At 43.7% G+C, this 26,687-nt stretch overlaps 1 protein-coding gene across 13 annotated transcripts in view; it reads left to right on the top strand.

Annotated features, from left to right (window-relative positions):
* The window catches only part of RASGRP3 (RAS guanyl releasing protein 3), a 299,643-nt gene that overhangs the window by 89,704 nt on the left and 183,252 nt on the right, over positions 1-26,687 (top strand). For 12 of the 13 annotated variants that reach the window (XM_033938594.1, XM_033938597.1, XM_033938599.1 and 9 more), the window contains one exon: positions 353-415. In XM_033938594.1, the coding sequence (XP_033794485.1) occupies positions 353-415 (63 nt within the window). Of the gene's footprint in view, positions 1-352; positions 416-16,122; positions 16,208-26,687 lie in introns of those variants that run through there. The other variant, XM_033938600.1, reaches the window with a different exon arrangement.

Here is a 26,687-nt window from a genome sequence, read left to right as displayed (position 1 = left end):
CTGTCTTTGTAAGAATTGTGCCTATGAAATTGCTTGAGGCGCAATTCTCTAATTGGTGCTGCCACGTTATTGACATGCAATCGGCGGACATTTTTATAGTAGCCGTTGAAGTGGGCGCCGGTTAGAGAATCCAGGGGTAAATGTTTATTTTTAATAAGCATGCTTTTACTAATTGTTAGTAGAAAAACGTTGTCTGACTTTGTCTGATGAAATTGTTACTTCCATGGACTGGCCTACAGTGATCCACATAGAACTGCATAGGCTTAGGCAGAATATAAGTATCCTGTGTTATGAAGCAAATATAAATGTTAAAGGAAACTGTAAAAAATGTATAGTTCCTTAACTTGTGTACGTATCGAGGTAAGAATATGGAAAAATGTCATGAGCTCCGCTTGAAAATTTGTCATTTTATGAGGTAAGAAATTATTTCATTCTGCGTATAAGTTTTTTGGAGGTGTAATTTTATAAAGGATTTTTTCCAAATGTAAAACTTGTTTTCATGTTTATTAAAATTTGATGCAAACACTTATAATAATAATTTCAAAGCGAGTTACATATATATTAAAATCCGGGTAACAAAAAACACTTAATTATACATCAAGGACAATTGTATAGACAGACTTACTGCATATATATATATAGAGTTGCAAAGTACAATTGTGTTTTACAGAATATGCAGGCACATGCACAGGAGACACACATACACAGATATTTACACCAGTTCTGGAGTACTTATTCTGGGTTAAATACCTTGGAATAAAGATTTCAATATAATTACCTTGGGGTAGTTAACATAGAGAACAGTTATCCTGAGATAATTACTACTACTGATAATTTCTATAGCGCTACTAGACATACACAGCGCTGTATATCAAAACATAGAAGAGACAGTCCCTGCTCAAAAGAGTTTACAATCTAGTCAAGACAGACAAACTGGACAAGAAGGTGCATCAATACACAGTGCTCAGGTGTGGGAATTACAGAGGGACCATAATAAAACAGATATTGGTGCTTTGCAGGTAAGGGAATTACAGAGGGAACAATAATACAGATAATTAGCCTGGGCTCAATATTAGAGGGCATTTAGCCAGGGCTATTTGTTTCAGGATAACCAACTTAGGATAATGAACATCAGGTCACACTTCTGTAATAATTGGCCTGTGATAATAACCCCAAGCTAATTAAATTATCCTGTAGTAATTACCCCAGGATAACTGATCTGATCAAAACATCCCGTTAATTAGTCTGGAGTAATTACCTTGAGGAACTGTCCCAGGATTCATTCCCTGAGGAAATTTTCCCTGGATAATTAGCTCAGGATAACTAGGCCAGGATAATTGCCCCAGGATGATTACCCCAAAGTAATGATGGATAGAAGAAAGCAGATCACAGGAAGTTCACATTCTATGATCCTCCTCCTATCACTTCTATTGACTTTGTATCCCACTTACATTTTTTGTACTGATACTCAAAGTAATTGGCCCAGGATAATTATTCTGGGGATTTTAGTAGAAGGTGATTACTCCAGAGTAATTGTCATGTGCTAATTAGCCTGTAATATTCAGTCTGGGCTAAATAATAAAAACTAATTTGTCAGAAGTCTTACCCCAGGAATTAGGCTCAGACTATTACCCCAGCATAAATAACATTGGCTAATTACCCAAGGGTTTTTACCATAAAGTTATTAGGCAGGACTACTTAGCTCTACCTAGTTACCTCAGAACAATTAATCTAAAGTAATTAGCCTAGGCTGTTCAACCCAAAGTACCGTATTTTCACTCATATACCGCGCACCCGTGTAAAACACGCACACGGGTATAGCGCGCGGGAAACTGTAATTTATGTAAATAAATTTTTATATACCCCGCACACCCATATACCGCGCATGCCGCCCCGAAGAGGAAGCAGCGCAGACGCAGGGCTCACAGAAGGGCCGGGACCGCCGGCAGAGGAAGCAGCAGGACAACGGTAGGAGCTTCTACATGATGGGGGGGGTCGGGAGGCTGTGGGGGTGCGAGCACCCCCACCCCGAAGGACCGCTCGCACGCACTCGCACCCGCACCCCCACCCCGAAGGACCGCGTCCCTACCCCACAGCCTCCCAACCCCCCCCCCCATCATGTAGAAGCTCCTATCGCAGTACTCCAGATGCGGGTGCACCATCGCCCGATACAACGGCAGTATAACTTCTTTCGTTCTGCTTGTAATACCCTTCTTGATTATTTCTAGCATTCTATTTGCTTTCTTAGCAGCCGCTGCGCAGTGTGCCGATGACTTCATTGTCATGTCCACTATTACCCCCAAGTCCCTTTCTTGGGAACTTTCACTCAATAACAGCCCTCCCATTGTGTAGCTGTACCTCTGGTTTCTTTTTCCTACGTGTAAGACTTTGCATTTCTCTACATTGAACTTCATCTGCCATCTCGTCGCCCACTTCCCTAGTTTGTTTAGGTCCCTTGTAAATCTTCGCAGTCATCTTTAGTCCTAGCCCCATTGAATAGCTTGGTGTCATCTGCAAATTTTATTACGTCATTCTTCATCCCCGTTTCTAGATCATTTATAAATACATTGAATAGCAGTGGTCCAAGCGCCAACCCCTGCAGAACACCACTCGTGACCTTCCTCCCGTCCGAGTAGTGGCCCTTCACTCCTACCCTCTGCTTTCTGCCCGCCAACCAATTCCTGATCCATCTGTGTATGTCTCCTTCCACCCCATGGTTCTTTAGTTTCCAAAGTAGGCGTTCATGGGGTACCTTGTCAAAGGTTTTTTGGAAGTCTAAGTATACAATGTCTATGGGGTCCCCTTTGTCCATCCGTTTGTTAATTCCTTCGAAGAAATGCAATAAGTTCGTCAGGCACGATCTTCCCTTGCAGAAGCCATATTGGCTGTTTTCATAAGTTTATGCCTCTCCAGATGCTCCCAAATGCTATCTTTTATCAGCGCTTCTGCCATTTTCCCTGGAACTGAGGTCAGACTTACCAGTCTGTAGTTCCCCAGGTCATCTCTCTATCCCTTTTTAAAGATGGGCGTAACATTGGCTATCTTCCAATCCTCCGGGATCACGCCTGTTTTCAGGGATAGATTACAAACCTGCTGTAGTAGTTCCGCTATTTCCTCCTTTAGTTCTTTCAATACTCTAGAGTGGATTCCGTCCGGGCCCGGCGATTTGTCAAATTTAAATTTTCTATCTGCCTGTGTACGTCCTCAAGGCTTACTTCCATGGATGTTAATTTCTCTGCTTGGTCTCCTTTGAAGATTTGTTGGATGTGTCTTCTTTTGTAAATACTGACGAAAAGAACATGTTTAGTCTTTCCGCCACTTCTTTCTCCTCATTCACCCTCCCTTCCTATCTCCGTCATCCAGCAGTCCCACCTCCTCCCTAGCCGGCTTCTTCCCTTTAACATATCTGAAGAACGGTTTGAAATTTCGTGCTTCCCTAGCTAACCTCTCTTCATTTTCTCTTTTTGCTTTTTTAACCACGACGTGACATTCTTTTTGATACTTCCTGTGTTCATTCCAGTTCTCCTCGGTTTTGCCCTTTTTCCATTTCTTGAATGAATTCTTCTTATCCCCTATCGCTTTCTTCACCTCTTTAGTTATCCACACTGGGTCTTTTGTTCGGCTCTTTTTGCACCCTTTTCTGAATCTGGGGATATACCGATTTTGCGCCTCGTTTACCGTGTTCTTGAATAAAGACCAGGCTTGCTCTACAGTCTATAACACTAAATATGTCACAATGGACTAAGTCCTCAAACTTAGAAAGCAAACAGATTCAACAGGACTTGTTATGAATAATTGTAGTCAAAAAATTCCCCACTGAAATCTCTTTAGCTCTCAGATGCCTGCACTGATTATAAATCAGTCAAAGCAGGGAGATGGTATCTTTCATCGAGCTGAGAATTATTTAGGGGTTTTTTTTTTGTAAAGTGCTCTGTGCTTAAATTAAATCTTAAAGTGGTAATATATAATGCAACTATGTGGCAAGAAGTCCAGCACTTATCTTTTTTGCTTTAATCTTTAGCTGGTGCTCCTGCTCAAAGGACGTAGCTGTTATAGCTGGTAGCCCCAAGGACCCATTTCGCCTTTAAAACGGCTTCATCAGGGGTTGAATATTCAAGCTACGAAACAAGCGAAAAAATGCTTATATTATATAATTTTATAACTTATTATCACACAATTATTGTTACATTAAACAAAGGATACTCACTGTGCAGCTAGCTTCAATTAAGAAGCAAAATGGCGCTGGAGTATACCGAACGCCGAGCATGCGCTGTTATACTCTACTACTCTGATGTCATTCTTATTGGAGCACATGCGTATTCAACCAATGTATTAAAATATTTAGATAATCTTGTGAGACAAATCAGAAACTAAATTAATATTTCAAAAAAACCAATTTATGTTACTAAAATTACTACAATAAATAATGAATGATGAAGAAAAGCTTTTCAAAAAACATTAAAAAAAAAAAACGAGCACCAATCCACTGAAGTATTTAGACCCGTTAGGTTTTAAGGTCCCTAGTTTATAAATCCAACGAGATTCTCTTTGATGTAAAAGTCGCTGTCTGTCACCTCCCCTGATGTTTATCAATACAAAAGCATTTCAGATCTGAAAATTTGTGGTTCTTCAAGTAACAATGCTCTACTAAAGGGGCATTCCGTTTTTCACATTTTAAACTTGACTTATGTTCGGCCATTCTGGTTTTAAACGGTCTAGTTGACATTCCAACATACCATTTTTTACATGGACAGGAGATCACATAGATGATATGGTCAGACGTACAGGTTAAAAAATGTTTGATTTTATATGTCTTCCCATCAATCAGATTGACAAATTCTTTCTGAGATATCATGATTTGACAAATGTTACATCTTCCACATTTAAAAAACCCTTGTGGTAAAATCTGAGTTTGTTTGTCCATATCATAGATGGTAGGCAAAAGAATGTCTTTCAAGTTCCGATCGCATATAAAAGCTATGCATAAATGAGAGTCTTCAAAAATGGAGTTGGTTTGTATAATTCTCCAATTCTCTCTTAGAATGTTGGCTATTTCATTTCCATGCGCTGAATAACAAAGGACACACGTAAAGGTATCATTGTTATGGGTTTCTTCGTTCTTTTCTTGTTTTTGTAGTAACCAATCCCTTTGGTAATGTTTAGCGCGTTTCATGGCATTTTTTAAAACGTGATGTGGATAACCTCGTTGTTCTAATTTCTGTTCCAATGTTTTTGAACATGACTTGAATATTCTCTTAGTTGAACAATTTCTTTTAAGGCGTAAAAACTGAGAAAAAGGAAGATTCCTTCTAAGACTAACCGGATGACAACTACGGTAGTCCAAAAATGTATTTCTGTCAGTGGGTTTAATATGAATATCAAACTCAAAACGATCTTCTTGTTGTATGATTAATAGATCTAAAAACACCAACTGAGTTTTAGAAAAATTCATCGTGAAATTAATATTCATATCACAGCTGTTAAGCCAAAACAAGTAGCTGTTTAAATCTTTCTCATCCCCTTTCCACAATACAAGTATGTCGTCAATGTATCGGAACCAACTATGAAGACAAGTCCCATAAGGTGAATGTATTACCCAAGTGGATTCGAAGTCTGCCATGTATAGGTTTGCAACGGAGGGGGCAAACACTGCCCCTATTGCCACTCCTTTCTTTTGTCTATAATATTTTTTGTCATAAAGAAAAAAAATTTTCTTTCATCGATAACCTTGCTAAATTAGACAAAAAACTAGTCGGAATGGTATGTGGTCTTGTTCTTATTTCAAAGACTGTATTAATGATACTCAATGCTTCATGTTGGGGGATTGACGTGTACAGTGAAGTGACATTCAAGGAAACTTGGATTACGAGCATAATCCATTCCAGGAGCATGCTCGAAATCCAAAATGCTCGTTTATCAAAGCGAGTTTCCCCATAGGAAATAATGGAAACTCGCTTTGATATGTTCTCCCCCCCCATTGCTCCCCCCAAAGGCCACCCCTGCGATCCGGCACCCTCCCCCCTGCGATCCAGCACCCTCCCCCCCCGCGATCCGGCAACCCCCCCCCCCCGCCGCGATTCGGCACTTCCCGCCGCGATTGATCACCCCCCGCCACTTATTACCGTTATCTGGGCCTGGGCACCGGCACCGGCATGTCCTGTGCGTTGGTGCAGTGCTTGAAGATGTGCCTCCTCTTCTTGCTGGGCCTTGAGCATCTACGCATGCTCAAGGCCTGCGAGTTCACTTCCTTCCCAGAATCTTGAACTGTTCTATCAGTGCACTTCTGCTGTAGACCCTCCTGCTGACATCATTTGTCCCGATGTGGATCATTACTGCAGTCTCTTCCGTCTCTGCTCCTTCTAGAATCTTTCCAATTTTGTCCACGATGTCCTTTGTTCTCGTTCCTGGGAGGCAGGTCACCAGTCGATCCTCTCTCCCACCTGCTATATGGCTGTCCACTTGCCTGAGGATTGAGTCTCCCACTAGGATCGCGGACTTCCCCTTCTTCAGTTTTCGCTCCGGTCACAGGTCTGTGTCCTCAGAGTGCTTCGCTGCTTCTTCGTCTATGTCCTCAGTGTGCTTAGCAACTTCTTTTTCTGGACATCGACTAGACCATTTCTCCCCTTCTTGCGGGATTCCTCTGTGGGTATCTTCCTTGGAGTTGTCTTCCACTTGTTCTCCCTTCCATATTGGCGTGTCTTCATCTTTTCTCTGATGATCGTGTTCTTCCACCCTCCTCCTGTAGGCCTCCTCGATAAATTCCTCGAGTTCTCTAACTTTTTCCTCAGTGTGTCTCCCACTCATGAAGTTCTCCGCTGTCCTGAGTGGGTCTTCTGTGATGTAGAGTCCTTCCAGTTCATGAATCCGGTCCTTCAGTTGCCTGACTTCCCTTTTCAAGCTTTTCAGCTCTTGACACCGACCGCATACATATGACTGCCTCCCCGAGGGGAGGTAGTCATACATATGACAGTCTGTGCAGAACACTGGAAAGCTCATCTTTTGGATTCCCTCTGCTTCCATTGATGTCCGCCTTTCTGGAGTACTCTCTTTTCTTTTTTGCCTGTGTGAGTGTGTGTTCTCTTCTGTGCATGCTGGTTGCTACTTCCTTATTCCCTAGTGATATGTTTTTCCCAGTATCCACTCCTAATGTGCCGCGTTTGTCTAGTGTCGACTAGTGTTGTGGTGTCCTGTGTTGGTTGGTGCTCCTAAACTTAGGATAGCAGTTTGAGTGTGTCCTGCTGTTGTTATGTATATATGTGCATTTGTTTGGTTGTTTGTTGGCTTCCTTACCTTGATTGCCCCTCCTTGGTGTCCTTGGGTGTGGTGACTCTGCCCTTCTTGAGGCCCTTCGCAAAGGCGCTCTTGCTAAGGTGAGCGCCTTTGTCACGCGCCAAAAGGCTGTGCGCCATTGGCTCCTCCCCTTTTAAGGGTTAGCTCAGATGATGACTCCGATGCGGTGATGTGGGCGGAGCTTACTCTCACCGCTGCCCCCTGGATCTCTCTCTGCTTCTCCTCTCTGTCTGTCTTTCTCTGCTCCTTTCTCCCTACTGCTGGTTCTCTTTCTCTCTATCTGCTCCCTACTGTTTCTCTCTTTGTGCTGGCTCCTGCCTTAGTCGGCTGTTGGCTCCTCCCCTTTTAAGGGTGAGCTCGGATGATGACTCCGATGCGGTGGGGTGGGCGGAGCTTACTCTCGCTGCTGCCCCCTGATTCTCTCTCTGCTTCTCCTCTCTGTCTATTTCTCTCTGCTCCTTTCTCCCTACTGCTGGCTCTCTTTTAATTACATTGAGGATAATACCCAGAGCAAATCACCCCAGTCTAATGGCCCAAAGTAATTACCCTCAGGTAATTAGCTTTGGATAAATAACACAGAGAATTAGCCTGAGATGATTAGTAGAAACATATTACTCCACTTTAATTATCCTGGATTAATTATCTCAGCTAATATCCCAGGTTGGTATGTATTTTTGCTCAACACACAAACTCTACTTATATGGTGGGCACATCACTATCACCATATTCACAAAATTTAGTGCACAACATTCACATTCTTTTGAAGTTATACCTTCTCACACATTTTTCATTTCACATCATCACCATTTTTTATTTCACATTATCACTACTTTTGAAATAGTTTTTTCTTTCTCTCCATCTACCCATTAGACACCGTGGTTCACACCGCCTTTCTATCCACATTTATTCTGCCCAATATCAGCCTCCCATTTTGATAATGCATCATGCAAATCACGATGGTAACACGATTCTCTCATCTCTCCATCCTCTTGCACCCCACACAAATGACTTATAGTCTTGCCATTTTTAGGACCCCTGAGGAAGGCTTGTGTTAGCCGAAACACAGACTGTGTTGGGTCTGCCACCAACCCCTTTTGGGTCATCTGCTCTTTACAGTGGATATTTTTGTTCATTTATCTTAATAAACATCATGTCAAGAACAGTTTCTGCTCTTTTTGGGGGGATTCTCTTTATCACTGTGGAACATTTGGGTTTTTGTTTGCCATAATCAGTTCAGTGCAATTATCCTGATCTAAATACTTAGGACTGATTATTAGTGTTTAATAAGCCTGGGGTAATTACCCTTAGCTTAATACTTCAGGGTAATTACCTGATATATATATAGGGTAATCATGCTGGAGAAATTAGACCATGGTATTCAGCCTGGAAAAATTACTTCAGACTAATTACCTTGCAATTTGAAATTTTGATGTTCAGGTCAAGTATTGTAGAAAAGGATATGCCTTTTCTAAAATACATGCAGGAAGGCATATGTATGCACTGGTTACATGTATTAAAAGCAACCATCTTATATTTGTCAACGTTCAAATCAACAATCACTGGAGAAAGTATATACAGGAAATCCAATACATTGGCATTTAACTTTAAAAAAGGAGACTATGATAACATGAGGAGAAAGAGAAACTTAAAGGAGCAGCTGCAAACAAAGGTCAAAATTTAAATCATGCATGGAAGTTATTCAAAAATATCCTGGAAATCTAGTTCTAGAGATCTCATTGGCCTCTTCTTGCATGGACAGCTTATCAGGACCTTACAGTGCTCCCTCTATTAGCAATGGACTCTAGACATCCCTTAAACTGTATTTTCAGGAACCTCCTTAAGAGATGGGGATAAGCCATTAACCTAGGATATCTTGTCAGGCCCATAACCTTCTTTCATCTCAAACTCAAGCTGGTGGAAATGAGAAAGGATGTTGAAGATGCATAGTTACTAGGTTGATTTTCTCTGGAATGAAACATGGATCAATAAACTTAGAGTCCAACATCATGCAAGGTTTTAGGTACAAATCTTAATGGACAACCTGATAACTGAGGTTTTCACTGATGATAATGGCCTCCAAATCTCTTCTATTGAATTATGACCTTTTCAAAATTATTTTGCACCCAGGAGAAGGTTTTTTGGCTGAACTGAGTGGTCATCTTTCCTGCTGATATTCATCAGGGGGAGGGTGGTCAGGGATGTATGAGGGTCCAGATGGCTGAGGCAGGAGGGAGTGGATATCCCTCCTGCCAATCTTCTTGGGGGGTCCAGCAGGTAGCTGAGGCAAGAGGGGTGCATTTAAAATGTACCTTTAATATATGTTTATATGACCCTCCTCCCTTACGATGATAAATGTTATTTCAATTTCATGGCAGACCTGTCAATAACACACTTACTGACACCTCCAAACCTGTTGTTAATTTTGGGTCTTTAGAAGTTGTCGCTACATTTTGTGCATCACGAAGCGATGTTAGGGCATTCATCGATGTACTCATTTTAATATTAATGACCTCGTTACACTACATTTGCATAGCAGAGTCAGAGGCTGCAATGAACCCATGGAAAAGTCTGTGGTGAGCCATTATGTGCATCAATGGGTAAATTGCTTTGACGCTATACCACTTCAAACAGGTTTAGCATTGATCGTTACAGGCACAGTGAGTTTAGAGCAGTGGTCTCAAACTCAAACCCTTAGTGGGACCACATTTTGGATTTGTAGGTACTTAGAGGGCCGCAGAAAAAATAATTAATGTCTTATTAAAGAAATGACAACTTTGCATGAGGTAAAACTCTTTATAGTTTATAAATCTTTCCTTAAACAGTTAAAGGAAAGATTTATAAACTATAAAGAGTTTTACCTTAAGCAAAATTGTCATAAACTATTTTTTCTGCGGCCCTCCAAGTACCTTATTTTTTCTGCAGCCCTCACATTTAAAGTTTAATATCTTTCCTTTCTCAAAGCTGACACATTTCAATCACTATATTGAAAATAAAATCATTTTCCCTACCTTTGTTGGCTGGTGAATTTATTTTTCCGTGCTTTTAACTATGTTTCCAGGGCCTTCTTGTCCTTTGACTGTTTTTCTCTCCGTCTTCACTTTCTGCCTTGCATCCATCTTTGGCATTAACTTAATATTCAATTTTTCTGTTTTCTTTTCAAAATCTACATTTCCATGTCTTACCTTCCCTTCTATCTCTCTTCTTCCGTCCCTATTTCCATGGTCTGACATCTCTTTCTTTCCTTTCTCTCTCTCCCTCCTTCCTTCCTTCCTTTCCCCTGGTCTGGCATCTGTCTCCTTCCCTCCCCTAACTTTTTATTTCTTTCACCCTGCCCCCTTCTTTCTTTCTTTCTCTCTCTCTCCATGCCCCCTTTCTTTCTTTCTCCATGCCCTTTCTTTCTTTCTCTCTCCATGCCCCTTTCTGTCTGTGTCCCGTCTCCCTTCTTTCTTTCTGTCTCCCTGTCCCCCCTTTCTTTCTTTATTTCTCCCTGCCCTCCCCCAAGACACCACCAGAGAACAGGCCGGCGCCGAGTTCTTAGTTCTCCCTACTTATCTTCCCCAGCACAGGGCTGACCAATTCTCGCCACCCGACGTCAATTCTAACGTCGGAGAGGAAGTTCCGGGCCAGCCAGGCAGCGATTGGCTGGCCCAGAACTTCCTCTCCGACGTTAGAATTGACGTCGTGTGGTGAGAATTGGTCGGCTCCGCGCTGGGGAAGATAAGCAGGGAGAGCTAAGAACTCGGTGCCAGCCTGTTCCCCGATTGCGGCGGTGCTAGCCTATTCCCCGATGGTGGCGGTGGTAGCCTATTCACTGGCTGTGGTGGCGGCCTGTTCCCCAATGGCGGTGACTTGGGGGAGGGCAGTGAGAAGGGAAGCATGTTGGGGACCCCTGCTTTAGGCGAGCTGCACTCAAGTGGCTAAAGAGCCACAGTTTGCCAACCACTGACATAGGCCAATTTGAAGAAACATCACCACAGGAGAAATCATAGGGGGGGGATCAAAAAAAATTTCTGTGTGACAGACAATTGTAATAAATCAAAGCCTATGTGAAGAAACACCACCACAGGAGAAATCATAGGGGGTTAAAAAAAAATTTCTGTGAGACAGATAATTGCAATTTCCAAAGAAACACATTTTTCACATACTTGCCAAAGACCTATAGCCCTACACTGCAACCACCACCACAGCCTGGGATGCCTCGTTGCTTGGTTCCAGTGCTTGTGGGCGAGCTGCAGGGCAGAGTGAGCCGTGCGCTCCGGATCCTGGCTGAGAGGGAGCGACAGCTGCTAATGCCGCCTAGAGATGCAAGCCAAAGTGGGCGGAGGGAGGCTGAGAATGGGAGAAGCACAGCGCCACCAGGAGGCCGTTTGCCGACATTCCCTCCGACGCAAGTCAATTACAGCACTTGCGGTCTGTACACGATTGTCCTCTCCACAATCGGAAAATTTGTGAAGTGGAGAAAACAGATTGCGGGCCGCAAAATGGTCCCTGGGGCCCGCGTGTTTGAGACCGCTGGTTGGCCAAGGTTGGAAAACTGGTAATGAGGTCAGATGGATCTAAGGTATGAAAAGAATCGAAGATGGTTATAACTCACTGGAAGACTTTTTTTGGGGCGGGGAACCTTGTTTCTGTCACACAATAAACAAACCAGAAAATAATCCTTAGGTTAAGATGGCCTCCAAAAGATTCTATAGGTCAGTTTTATGGTTTGCTCAGTTATGTCCCTACTTGAGAATTTTATATGAAATGGATCTATGACAAATGGTAGGATGCGACAATTGGTAGGCGACCCTGTTCCTGTGGCAATTTTTGAGGATCCATGGGACTCCTGTCGGCCCCATTCCTGTGGCAATTTTTGGGAGGGCCACATTGGCAAATTTTCTTCTTTCTTCCTTTCCCCATGTATACCATCTCTCCCTCTTACTCGCACTCCCATGTCCAACAGTTCTCCCTTTCTATTCCCCCCCCATCTCAGCATCTCTTTCCCTCCTTCCCTCCATTCTGTGTCCCAAATTAATGCCCCCTCCTTCCATCCTTTGTCTCAACTTCATGCTCCCTTTCTTCTGTATCCCAAGTTCTTGACCCACCTCAACATTTATTTCCCTCCCTCCTTTCTATATCCCAAGTCCATGCCTCCTCCCTCTCTTCTGTGTTCCAGCGTGCTCCCTCCCTCTCTCTCTTTGTATCCCAAGTTTGTGCCCCCCTCCCATAGCTGTGTACCTGTGGCAGGCTCTAAGATGTCCATGTAGGTCACCTCCTCCTTTTCTTTCCTGAAGGACCTGTTTGGTGTGTACCTCTGGGCGGCTGTAAGACATCTGCATAGGCCTTTTCCTTTTCTTTCCTGAAAGACCTGTTCAAATGACCCAGAAACCTGACATCAGAGGGAACTTTCCTGTGATGTTAGACAGAATGCTTATGAGTGAGCTGTGGCTTCTAGGTGAAGAAATGTGGCAGATTCCATGGGACTCCCATCAGCAGCTACATTCCTGCAAGACCTTTCCCCTTCTTCGGGACTCCCATCGGCAGCCATGTTCCCGCAGGACTTCCCCCTTCCCCCTCACCCTGGCTGGATGCAAGAATGGAGTGCAATTAAAGAGGTGGATCAGGGAGTACAACGTCAAGATGGATACTCCATTGGCTGGGGGAAGGCTGTAAGAAGCAATGCCTGGGGAGGTGGTGGCACACATAACAGATAAAAATCTGGAAGTCAATTCGTAGAACGACAATTGGTAAGAACTTACTGCACCCTACCGACTATCATCCCACCAGTTGTCACCCTACGAATTGTTGTTCTACAAATTGACTTCCTGCTAATTGTTCTCCCATATGAAACTACTGCTAAAAAATATATAGAAACATATAATATACAAGTGACTCTGAATTCAAACAGAAGGAAATAAAACTAGAGCAATTACTGGTACAAGAAAATTTACTAGTATGGCACAGTTATAAATCATCAGCCTTAAATAAAACCTCAATTCTCTAATAATAATATGCAAAACTATTAGTGCTTCCAAAGTTTCAAACCAAAAATTAAAAAAAGGATATCTTCAAAGAGCTTTTCATGAAACATTTACCCAACAGAAATTATGTTTCAGATTAGGCTTCATCAGAGGTAACATTTAAATTCTTCCAGGACTTCATAGTATTCTTATGCATCCTAGACATAAAAAAATTAATATAAGTTGTTGCACTTATAAAATCTTTCACCAATTCCATATATTGTCACTTACTTGGTTAACCATCTGCATATTTATATATATCCTTTTAAATGGCGCTCTTGAAATTTAAAACCTCCAATAAGCTGCTTTCCTTATATCATGTGACCTCATATAGTACGTACTGATTTTTAATGTCTCCAATAAGTATAACTGTGAAGGAAATTTTCTAATCAACAACTATGGGATAGATGTTTAAAATGGATTTACCTGAATAGGAGCTCTTACCCAGTTAAATCCTTATGAGTGCCTCTAGAGCACATATTCAGCAGCTCTTAACGAGACAGTGCCATTGAATATGTGCTCTGCTCACCACAGGACTATCCAGTGAGCGTTGGGTGAGTTGAGGGATGGTCTAGGGCCAGAGTCAAAGTGGTGCCAGGATTTAACATGGTTAATGCCTGGATACAGTATTGACCCAGCATTGAATAGCTAGGTCAGATTCAGCCAGTGGCAGAAAGTGTCTTTAATAATCTGATTACCACTGGCTGAATATCAGAGGGCATATTTACAAATTTCTGGAATGGTAGTGAGTGCTGCCTGTGCTTCATCTATTACTCATCCATATAAATGGCTAAGGCTCCCTTTTATGAAGCCGTATAAAGCTTTTTTATGAGTATCAGAGCTTTTACCACTGTGGCCAGCGATTAAAAAGCCTAACACGGCTTCATAAAAGAGGGGAGGGTGTAAATTTGAGAGAGAATAGATCGAACAGTCTCCTTTTGTGTTTAGAGTACACCTCTAGTTTGACATTAAGGATGCTTTTTTGTGCTCAGGATGGGAAATGAATGATAATTAAATCTTTTTTTTTTTCAAATGGTTAGGTTAAAAACGTGCAATAAATATGCTCATTTCATTATCCAATATGGTGCTGATAGTGCAAATTTTTATTGATGTACCAATAAACCATCAAGAGCTGAGATTTATTTTCTGTGTATTTTCAAAAATTATTGATAGAAATACTTATTTACATTATGAAAGCTCTTATCTGGCTCTTTAAAGAATGACGGGCCCTATTCTCAGGTTTGAAGTAGAAGAGGATTTGTTTTGTGATTACTAAATTGAAGGATCTATTTTAAAAGCTCAGTCCAATGAGAATATCTGATTTTATTATTAATAATAATAAAGATTTACAAACGATCAACTGTTTCAACAAAATGCACGATGGGTCAGTTCAATAAAGGGCACTAAGGGCCCCTTGTACAAAGCCATAGTATTGAATCCCAGGGCAGTAAATGTGGCGTAACCCATAGGAATTGAATGGACTGTGTGAGAATTGCTATTGCGAATTTGTAAAAGGGGCCCTAAAACTTAGGCACCTAAAATGTGGGTGTTCATCAAGTATTCTAGAATGGCACTTTTCCTGCCAAATCTGTTATAGAATGCTAGTATAAGTACTCAATAATAGGCCTAACTTTAGGCATGACTACTCATGTTTATTTAAAATTTGTTATACTGCCTAATCTGACTTCTAGGCAGTGTACATTAAAATTAAAATACATGTATTATAGTTAAAATTAACAGATACGGACGGCAAAAAGGGCTTATGTACGACAAAACAAAACATTTTGGACGTACACTAAATAGTGGTAATACCCATGATCCGCCCATGCCCCCCCCCCAGGAGTGTTCCTTCTGCATGAGAACACATAGGTGCCCAGTTGTAGAATAGTGCCTAAGGGCACATATGCCCAAAACTGCCATTTTACCATCATTTTGACACTCAGCTACCATTATCTTCCATTTATATGCCTACAGTTATGTGTCTAATTGGCACCTAACTTGTGGAGCATTATATAGCATTACCCCAAATTCTTAGGTATTTTTCTCAAGTTCAAAGAATTAAATCCATCTTGAGGAAATATTGGAGCATTATCATTTTCTCTTCATCCTTGTTTTAAAGGCTATGAGCTGAGAATTCCTCAAACAAAGAATCATTTGGTGCCAGTGCAACAAGTTACAGTATACTTAGACAAATCATTGCAGGTCTTTCATCAAAGGATTGCTGAACATTATTGATTGAAAGAGAAGTACCAGTTTTAGTCATTCTTTAAAAAGCAGCACAATTCTGAATCTTTAAAATGTTTTATTTTAAATCAGTGACAGTGACATGGAATTACTTCAGTAAAAGTAAAAATGAATTTTTAGATTAAAAAGCATAGTCTGAGGGACTAAATTTAAGTTTAGATTGGGCATCATTTTTGTAAGATGAATGACAAATATATTTATAAAAGTGAAGATTTTTTATTTTTTTTTAAGAATGCCGGCGATAAAGAAGGGAGGCTCAAAAAAGTTATTTAGAAGATAGTTGTGATTGATTAAAGATAAATGAATAGGATTCACTAGTGAAAGGCCTCTCTTTCATTGTTTTATTTTGAGAGATGTTGACAAGAGAGCTATGGTGGTTAACACAAATTATTTTTCAAGTAATAACCATGTGATATATAGAGAGCAGCTAATTGGAAGCACTGAATTGCTGGTGTCCTGAGTACCATTTATAGAGTTGTATAAGAATGCACAAAAGGCAACCAAAATATGTGGCATTATGTGGAACTGGTGAAAGATTTTATAAGTATAACAACATATGTTAAATTTTTTGTGTTTTTGAACATAGAAATGTAAGAAGAAAACCGTGAAATCATGGAAGAATTTAAATGTCACCCTGATGAAAGCTAATGTGAAATGAAGGCCTCCATTGGGTAAAACATTTTTTTTTTTTTTTAAATTATTTATTTATAAAATTTTACAATATTTTCAAGCGTATACATCTTGTACAGTAAAGTGAGATCAAACAACATATTAAACTAAAATTGCAAAATTAATATTACTACAAGGAAATACTAATCTAGCTAATCTCACACTAGTCCTCAATTTTATTGGATCCATAATTAAGAGTAGAACATATATAATTCAAATTAATTAAATAAGAAAAATCCTTATCTGACTAAAGTGCAGGAAGCTAACTTTCCATGGACGTTGTTATTCCTTTTTCTAGACGTTTCATTGAGAGAAAGCTAATCAGTTGAGATGGCTCTGTAAATATATACTTCAATGATAAATATCTAACTACACATTTACATGGATATCTCAAAAAGAAAATACCCCCTATTTGAGTCACTCCAGGTTTTAGAATTAAAAATTCTTTCCTTCTTTTTTGAGTCTCTCTAGAGACATCAGGAAAAATCTGAATATGCTGTCCCAGGAAGTCTTTGGATCTATTTTTAAAGAAAAGTTTTAATATCCAATCCCTGTCTGGAGCCAAAGCAACAGACAACAAGAGAGTAGCTGGAACAGCCTACTCTCTATCTGATTGTTCCAGTATAGCCGAAATGTCCAATGACCTCTCCCGGGGTTCCTCAATTTTTTCTTCTTCTTTGAATTGGGGCTTAGCAGGTAGGTAATACACTCTTGTAAGAGGAGGTAAGGAGTTTTCAGGAATTTCCAAAATTTCCATAAAATATCTTTTCACCATTTCTCTAGGAGAAGTTGACAGGATTCTTGGAAAATTTATAAATCTCAAGTTATTTATTCGACCATTATTCTCCTACACTTCCAACTTCTTCCTGAGTAATATATTATCTTTAACCAACATATCTTGATTTTGTTTCAGTAGCATTAGCTCCTTATTTGTATTTTGTGTCTCTGTTTTAAATTGTGACATGTCCTGCTTTAAAACTTTTATTTCTTCCTTTTGTTCTTTTAATTCTTTATCCAAACTTTTTATTTGAGGATTTAAGGAATTCCCCAGATTCACTACCAAGTCCCATAATGCTTCGAGTGTGACTGTAGGAGGTTTTGTAGGTGAGAAAAATTGTAATGGTGTAGTATCTAAATGTTCTGAAATTAGCTTTACCTCAGTGATGTCTTGTATTCCTCCAACCTCTGTTGTCCCGGTCGCAAGTCCCGTTGTCATATTCGGCGAGCCCTCCATACTAGCCTCTGTGGACAAAGAAGAAACCACCTCCTCAGGTGGATTCTGGTCCCGTGGGGAGCTGGCAGCTTGCGGCGTCGGTTGGAGGGGTGGCGTCCTAACGTCGGGGTTAAGAGTGACATCATGCTCAGGGGAACCCACCGCACTACTCTCCGGCGGTGTCCCCAACAAGCTAGCACCCGACCCTTCTTGTTCCCGTTGTAGGCGTCGGAGAAAATCATCAATAGTAACCACTGGGGTTAAGGGTCGCCGGGAGGCTCCTCCAGTGTTCCTTCCTCGTCTTTTCGGCATTATTAAGAAAGAAAAAATTTCAACAACGTCCTCACTGCAGCAGATATGGAATAGACTTCTTAGATCCAATAATAGGGAGCAGGATCCGATCCGGGTCTATGTACCCCAAATAAAATTGCCCACTGCTGGCTCCCGGACTCTACGTGGCTCCTAAGGGGCTCCCAAGGGGCCTTGCGTGCCCCTTAGGGCACGCCCCTTCGGCCACGCCCTGCGGCCGCGCGGCTGCGGCCGCAACCGCAGCAGCAGGTGCTTTTACGCTGTCGGAGACGGACCCAGTGACGTCAGGGGTCCGTCTCTGTAATTGCCTGTCAGCGCCGCCGACCAGGAAGAGGAAGCTGCCGCTGTACACCCGGGACCAGCAATGGGACACCGCTCAGCTCTCCTCCAGTCCGGTAAACTGCTCCCAGTGTGGCTACAGCAGCGGGTGCTTTTACGCTGTCGGAGACGGACCCAGTGACGTCAGGGGTCCGTCTCTGTAATTGCCTGTCAGCGCCGCCGACCAGGAAGAGGAAGCCGCCGCTGTACACCCGGGACCAGCAATGGGACACCGCTCAGCTCTCCTCCAGTCCGGTAAACTGCTCCCAGTGTGGCTACAGCAGCGGGTGCTTTTACGCTGTCGGAGACGGACCCAGTGATGTCAGGGGTCCGTCTCTGTAATTGCCTGTCAGCGCCGCCGACCAGGAAGAGGAAGCCGCCGCTGTACACCCGGGACCAGCAACGGGACACCGCTCAGCTCTCCTCCAGTCCGGTAAACTGCTCCCTGGGTAAAACATTTTAAGATAAGTTTATGAAGTTTCAACTTAAAAAAAAAATCTTTGGAAGCAATGATAGTTTTGTACCTTATTAATTAAGGCTGATGATTAAATATCTATACCATTCCAATTTTACAAGGAGAATACATACTGATATGAAATAAATAAGCCATTGTTCTTTACACCTGTCCCAAGGCATGCACATTGACAACTTGAAAGGATTGGCAAAGGCCAACATCCATGTCCCCCCAATGCCTCACCCTCACAACAGTGGTGATACCTCACCCTCTATAACAACACAATATCATAACCCCTGCCACCAGACATGAAACCTCCACTTTAGTGTTCAAGTTTCAAGTTTATTCGTGGTTTGATATACCGACCCTCACAAGTATCTGAGCGGTTTACAATATTAAAAGTTAAAAAGGTCTAATATTATTTGTGATTTGGGTGGGGTAAAATAAAATGAGGGTAAATCTAAAACTATAACAAATTAGGACTGATTAGAAATGAGAGGTTTGGGAAATAGAGAAGTTTTAATTACAATGATAAATAAAAATAAAAGGAAGGATAGGAGGAAGGAGAATAATGAGAGGGAAACAGGGATGTCACTTCTTAAAAGCTTCCCCCCACCCCGCACCCCCTGCTTATTGATAGGCATCTTTGAAGAGAAATGTTTTGAGATTTGTTTTAAATTTACTTAAGGAATTTTTATTGCGAAGATGAAATGGCATTGCATTCCAGAGTAAGGGAGTGACTACTGAGAAAATGAAATTTCTGGTATAGTATAGGTCCTTGATTGAAGGCACTGTCAATAGGTTTTGATTCGTAGATCTGAGGACCCTAGAAGGAGTATGTGGAATAAGATATTTATCTAGAAAGACAGGAAGGTGAGAAGTCTTGATTTTAAAAGTTAGAAGGAGAATTTTGTATGTAGTTCAGTGAGAGACCGGTAACCAGTGTAACTCTCAGAAAAATGGGGTGGCATGATCATATTTTTTGGCTTTAAAAATAAGTTTGATTGCGGTGTTTTGAATCAGTTGTAATCTATGGATTTCTTTTTGAGTTATACCGTGGTAGAGAGAATTGCAGTAGTCTATGTGTGAAATGATTTGAGAATTAATTAAAATTTGGATTGAAGAGGGTTCGAGAACAGAAGTTATGGAGCGGATTAGACAAAATTTGTAGAAGCAATTTTTGGTCACGGAACCAATTTGATCATGATAAGTAAGATCTTTATCTAAGATAACTCCTATTAATTTGAGTTTGGAGGGGAATTGTATCAATAGATATTTGTCTGGTTAAGGAGTCTTTAATTTTGTAGGGGAAGAATATCCTTTGTAATTCGGAGCCAAGAGCTGATTTTGTCGAGTTTGAGATTGATTTCTTGAATATCATTGATATTGGCCGGGTTGAGTGGGTGAAGAAGTTGAAAGTCATCAGCATAAGCGAATAGAATGAATCCGATAGATTGAGCTAGTGTCAAAAGAGGGGCTAGGAAAATGTTAAATAGTAGGGGGAAGAGAATTGAACCTTATGGTACACTGTAAGCTTGAAAGATGGGGCAGAGGAGGTTTCTTTAGAGTGGACTTGAGAGTTCCTATCAGCAAAGTAAGAAGAGAACCAGAGGAGAGCTGAATCAGTTATTCTGCTGTCTTTAAGACGATTGAGGAGTATCTTTCACTTAATTGGCGATTTTGCCCGGAAACTGCTCCCCCGGCTGTGGGGCTTTTGCGATCGGAAGGTATTAGCGCGAGTGGCAGAGGGATGGCACTGGCGAAGAGCCGTGAGCGGGGGAAACAGCTGGACTCCAAGATGGCGGCTCCCGCGGCTCCTGCCTCGCCGGAGTCCCCAAGCTCACATTGGATCGCCGAAGTGTCGGCGGAGGTGCAGGTCGCGCTGGAGGGAATGCTTGGTGCCAAACTTGAAAGGATCCTTGACAAGCTGGATTCTTTAGATCAGCGTTTTGCTACTCTATCTTCCGAGGTCCGGGACACCCAGCAGCGGGTCAGCAATGCGGAGGACTCGGTTCAACGGCTCGCTCAGAAGCAGGGGGTGCAGGCTACCTCCCTTGCAGCGCTTCGGGCCAAGGTGGAGGACCTCGAAAACCGGTCCCATCGGAACAACTTGCGGTTCATTGGTCTGCCCGAAACTATTGTGGAGAGTGATCTGGGGAATATAATGGAGCACTGGCTGACGGAGTCTCTGGCTTTCCCACAAAAATTGGGTACCCTGCATATTGAATGAGGCCATCGCTTGGGGCAGCAGAGAGACAGCGCGGATCGTCCACATGTGGTGATCTGCTGGATTTTGAACTACCGGCATAAGATAGAGGTGCTCCGAGCTTTGCAGCAGGGGAAGAAGCTGCAATATAACAATACCTCCGTCCTCTGTTTTCAAGACTACTCTGCAGAGGTTTCCCAGGCTCGCCGCAAGTTTTCTCCGCTTTGCTCTGCACTGGTTCGTCGCCACATCCCCTTTTCTTTGCATACCTGGCACGCCTGCAGGTGATGTATTCGGGTACAGCTCACCATTTTGATTCTCCTGAGGCCGCTCAACGCTTTGTGGATGAGCATATCCCTGCTGCCTCCTCCTAGGCTCTGTTGACCTCTCTGATGCTTTGTTGGGGATCCCCTCGAGATCTGGCCTTTGGGACTTGTGCCTCCGGAGCAGTGGCGTACCTAAGGTATGTGGCACCCGGGGCCCATCATTTTTTGACACCCCCCCCATGTAAAAAAATATTTTTTGTAATGACCATGAAATGGAATAAATGGTCAGAATAGAAACAGGCAGTGAAAATTTTCTTATATTCCAAACATAACATAACATAAATTATGTCTGAATTGTCATGACATCAGAAGTACATATGGAGTAGTTGCAGGTGATGCTTGGGACAGTTCTGATTGTGTTAGTTCGGTTTTATGTGTTTTTTGAATAGAAGGGTTTTTATTTCTTTTTGAAGGTTTTGCAGTATGTGGTCGATGTCAATTGGTTGTAGAGTTGGGGGTCGAGTGTTGCAGCTCGAATGGCTAGGAGGTTGTCGAACAGTTTTTTTCTTTTGACGTTTTTGGTTGGAGGGTGTGTGAATGGTGCGTGAGTTCTCCTATGTCTGTTTGAAGTGGATTGAATTATTTAGCTGAAGAAATTAGTTACCCCCTCATCCCACACACATTAATTCTCTTCCATTTTTGTTCCCATTATAAAAAACACTGATAAGTTCCCAGAAAAAAAATACATTAAAATAAGAAGTGAAAACAAAGGCCCCTACAGATGAGAACATAACATAAGAATAGCCTAACTGGGTCAGACCAATGATCCATCATGCCCAGTAGCCCATTCTCATGGTAGCCAATCCAGGACACTAATACCTGGTCAAAACCCAAAGAGTAGCAACATTCCATGCTACCGATCCAGGGCAAGCAGACACTTCCCCCATGTCTTAATAACAGATTATGGACTTTTTCTCCAGGAATTTGTCCAAATCTTTCTTAAAACCAGCTACACTATCTGCTTTTACCATAACTTCTGGCCACTTCATTTTTAAGTTTAGATCTTTCCTTTCAAACAGAGACCTTGCTAGATGTCAAATACAGCACAAGGTAACTTCACATGGACTTAGCTGTGCAGGAAATGTGAATCTCCTCATACACCCACCATATAGTGCAAAAATGTGCAAAGGTCTGTTTTTTCTTTCGATCACTACATAGCCTAATGCCACAAAAGCAGTGCTGTTACAAACATATTCTGTAGGTCAATGCTAAGGATAACAAAGTTTCCTTCCTTGGACCAGAAGGAGATAAACCACTGGAAGAGATCCCAAAACAACACCCAAAGACCCACTCAGTGTGTGAACCAATTGAGTGGAGTGGACTAACTGGGGGGTGGAAATGGGCCCGGAGTTTGCTCAGCAGAATTTCCCAGACCACCTCTTCCTCTCAACACATTGACACGCTGCCACCACCACCACTAGAAACACCTCACTGGGTAGGCCAGCTATGCTATAAACTTTATAAAACACATTATTATATTTTCTTATAAAGCACATATTTTAACTGAACTCTCTGACATCCTCAGCCTTTCCATTCACAAAAATAGAAGGAAGAAAAGTTCCCATTTCCTGCTGTTTCATGTCCCCGGCCTATACAATATTTTTTTTCTGCAGACCCTTCAAAAGTCTGACCAAATCCTCGTTTCACTTGCATTATAAAGTACTGAGGATGCCATCTCTCCCCAATCCCAGGTCCTAAAGTCTAAGACAGTAGCGCAAACTAATGCTGCCAGATTCAGGAAAAAAAATTTCGATTCGATTCAGCCTATTGAATTGGTTTTTCAATTCGATTTTCCTGCCCAGTTGGGTGATTTTTTTCAAAACTCCTGGTGGGTTTTATAGCTTTTTCACCCCCTTTGGCTTCTCCTAACCACACTGGCGCTGTGGTGTAAATAAAATAAAGAAACAAAAAGGACTTTTCCTCTCTCTGTTAAATCCTAGCTCACGTTTGCAGTCCAACACCAGCTCTGTCAGGATACACATTTCAAATCTGACATATTATAATCACAAAACAGAAAATAAAATTAATTTTTCTACCTTTTGTTGTCTGGTTATATTTCAAATCTTGTTGGTCCAAGGCTCTGGTTTTCTTCTGATAACTTGCTTGCCAGGGTCTCCATCTTTCTTCTTTCTGTGTGCTAACCATCCATCTGCCAACTCTGTCCTCCCTTTCCATTTCCCTTCCCTCCCCAGGAAGTCTGGTATCTTTCCTTTTTTTCATCTCCCTCCACAGATCCACCTTTTCTTAACTACCCTTTCATCCGGTATCTCTCCCTCCTTCCCCACCACCCCAGAGTCCACCATCTCTTCCTTTCTTTTCCCAATTACCCTCCTATCCAGTATCTCTATCCCTCCTCCACACCATCCCTTATGTTCAATTTCTCTCCCTTTCAGTTCCTTCCCTCCCTAAATCTCATGGTCCATCATTTCTCTCCCTCTCCTCTATTTTCAGACCCATTATTTCTTCATCCCCCCCCAAAGTTTGGCATATGCACGTCTCTTTGAACACCCCTTTCCCTCCGTGTACTTCTAAACCAGGGTCCGCCCCAAAGGCCTGTCCCCCCTTAAAGGTCTGCCTGTCCCCCCTTGAAGGCCTGCACCCCCCTTGAAGGCCTGTCCCACCCCCTTGTAGGCCTGTCCCCCCCTTGAAGGCCTGTCCCTCCCCCTTGTATGCCTGTCCCCCCACCTTGAAGACCTGCCTGCCTGTCTCCCCCTTGAAGGCCTGTTCCCCCCCCTTGAAGGTCTGCACCCCCCCAAAGGCCTGCACCCCCCTGAAGGCCTGTCCCCCCCCTTGAAGGCCTGTCCCACCCCCTTGTAGGCCTGTCCCCCCCTTGTAGGCCTGCCTGCCTGTCTCCCCCTTGAAGGCCTGTTCCCCCTTGAAGGCCTGCACCTCCCCTGAAGTCCTGCACCCCCCCTGAAGGCCTGCACACCCCCTGAAGGCCTGTCCCACCCCCTTGTAGGCCTGCCCACCCCCTTGTAGACCTGTCCCCCCTTGTAGACCTGTCCCCCCTTGAAGGCCTGCCTGCCCCCCCTTGAAGGCCTGTCCCTTCCCCTTGAAGGTCTGCACACACCCCCGAAGGCCTGTCCCCCCCCCTTGAAGGCCTGCCTGCCTGTCACCCCCTTCCCCCTTGAATGCCTGCCTGCCTGCCCACCCGCCCCACCCTGAAGGACCGCTCGCCCCCCTGGCCTCCCCGCACCACCTATGAAGCAGCACTACCTATGCTCCTGGCATTGCCGTTCAGTCCCCACCACCCCCGAAGGACCGCTCGCCCCACTGACCTTCCTGCACCACCTATGAAGCAGCCGCAGCAGGATCGCAACGTCAGCTATCCCTGCGCTGCTTAGGCACTGCTTCCTGCGCCATGTTCCCGCCCCTCCTCTGATGTCAGAGGAGGGGCGGGACCACGGCGCAGGAAGCAGCGCCCAAGCAGCTCAGGGATAGCTGACCTCGCGATCCTGCTGCGGCTGCTTCATAGGTGGTGCAGGAAGGTCAGTGGGGCGAGCGGTCCTTCGGGGGTGTGGGGGGACTGAACGGCAAGGCCGGGAGCACCCCTTCAGGGCTGGCACCCGGGGCGGACTGCCCCTCCCGCCCCCCCCTTGGTACGCCACTGCTCCGGAGCTGATCCCGAGGACCGTCTTCTCTGCATTTACTTAGACTTCTGTTGGACTTGCTTTGGCCTCCTTTGGGGCGCGAGATGTGTGCTGTTGGGGTGCTTTTGATAATTCCTGGTGTGGGAAGGGGGGAGTGTGTGTGTGGTTCCGGTGGGTTGTTGTTTGGGGGTTCATTTTGGTTTGGAGAGCTGGTGGGTGCGTGTGGGTGGGCCGAGTGTTGTGTGACTGCGGTTTGCTTTTTTTTTTGGCCTTCCTCCGCTAGGGGCTCTGGGAGGTCCTTTCTTGGGGGAGCTGCTTCTTATTTGGAGTTTAGAATGCCGGGGGGGGGGGTTCTGGGTGTTCTTGTGCTCCTGTGGTGGGTGTATCTTGCTTTCTGGAAGTGGCAACCATTGAGTTGTGGTGTGGAAGATGGGCAGTGGGGAAGAGGGGAGGGTGGGTAGGGTGGGGGTCTCTTGGGAGGGAGAGGGTTGGGTTCTCAGGGGGTTGGGGTATTCCTAGGTTCAGACCGATGGGGGTGTGGAGGTCTCCTTGGTGGTTGATATGGCTGGGGGGGGGTGGCTGGGACATTCCTCTGGTTCTGCTCAATGGGTTCTATTGTACCTGCTATTTTCTGTCTATCTTGTTTTTCCTGGAACATAAACTGATCTCTTGGAATGTGGGGGGTATTCATTCCCCAGTTAAACGTTTTAAAATTTAACAGAAGCTAAATCGGAGGCGAGCTTCCTTGGCTTTTCTACAGGAAACTCGGTTGACCTCTGTAGAACATGCTAAGCTCTGTACATGGTGGGTGAGTGACCATCTGGAGGCTCCGGCTCTGGGGGGGAAGGATGGAGTCGTGATTCTCTTTCGTAAGGGCCTTCCGCTGCAGACTCATAGGGTTCTAAAGGATCCTGAGGGCCGTTATTTGATTGCTTCGATTACTCTTAACAATAAGCCCCTGCTTTTATGCAACCTTTACGCTCCTAAAAATCCCTCTACTAAATTTTTTAGGAAACTGCATACTCTCTTGCTACAATTTGGTGATATTCCCTTGTTGCTTGAGGGGGACTTTAATGAGGTTCTGGACCCGCAGCTGGATCACTCTTCCTCAATGGGTAGGGAGGCCCTCAAGACTTGCACGGGGGCTCAGCTTTTGGCTTCTTCCCTTGATTTGTTGGATGTTTGGCGGGTTTTGCACCCAGTGGAACGGGATTATTCTCATCTTTCTAGGGCCCATGGTACGCTTTCTAGAATTGATCTTATTCTTTTGTCCAGAGATTTGCTGCCTGTGGTTCAGGAAGCAGTGCATGGCCCCATTGAGATATCCGATCACGCATGGGTGGGCCTGGATTGGCAGTGGGGGCCCTCTAGGGGGGGGGTGGCGCCCAGTGGAAATTCCCTTGTCATTTGTACCGGAATGCTCATTTTCATGATTTTCTGTTTTGTAAGTGGGGGGATTTTAAATGTACTAATCAGGAGCATAGAGAGGATCCCATTCTTTATTGGGAAACGGCGAAGGTCGTGTTACGCGGGGAGATCCTGGCATTTGAGGCCCATGAAACTAAACTGCGTCACTGGGCAGTTTTGGCGTTGGAGCGTCGGGTTTTGATTTTGCGGCGACGCTATGTTGGTAGTGCCTCTTTGGGACTCTGGGCGCAGCTTTTAGAGGCGCAGCAGGAATTGAATGAACTTTTGCATCGGGGAGCGCTGCGCTCTCGGGATCATTATAAGTTCCAATTATTTTGATTTGCCAATAAGAGTAGCCGGCTGTTGGCCCGGCTGGAACGCTCTCATCGTGGGGCGTCCAGTGTGGTGGCGTTGCGAGATTCACGGGGTGTTCTCCATCATAAGCCTGAGGATGTTAGCTGTATTTTGCGTGACTTTTTCGCTGCTTTGTATGATTCGCCTGGCCCGGACCTCCTTGATGGTAAGGTCTATTTGGACAGTTTGGATCTGCCCCGCCTGTTGATCAGTGACTCGGATATGTTGGAGTGCCATCTTACTGCTGAGGAAGTGGAATGTGTGATTCGTGCGAGCCCGTTGGGCAAAGCGCTGGGGCCCGATGG

This window comes from Geotrypetes seraphini, chromosome 3, assembly GCF_902459505.1.
Source record: "Geotrypetes seraphini chromosome 3, aGeoSer1.1, whole genome shotgun sequence".
NCBI classification, from domain to species: domain Eukaryota; kingdom Metazoa; phylum Chordata; class Amphibia; order Gymnophiona; family Dermophiidae; genus Geotrypetes; species Geotrypetes seraphini.
The sequence above is the reverse complement of the archived record's forward strand: the minus strand, read 5'-3'. Positions and strand labels throughout refer to the sequence as shown.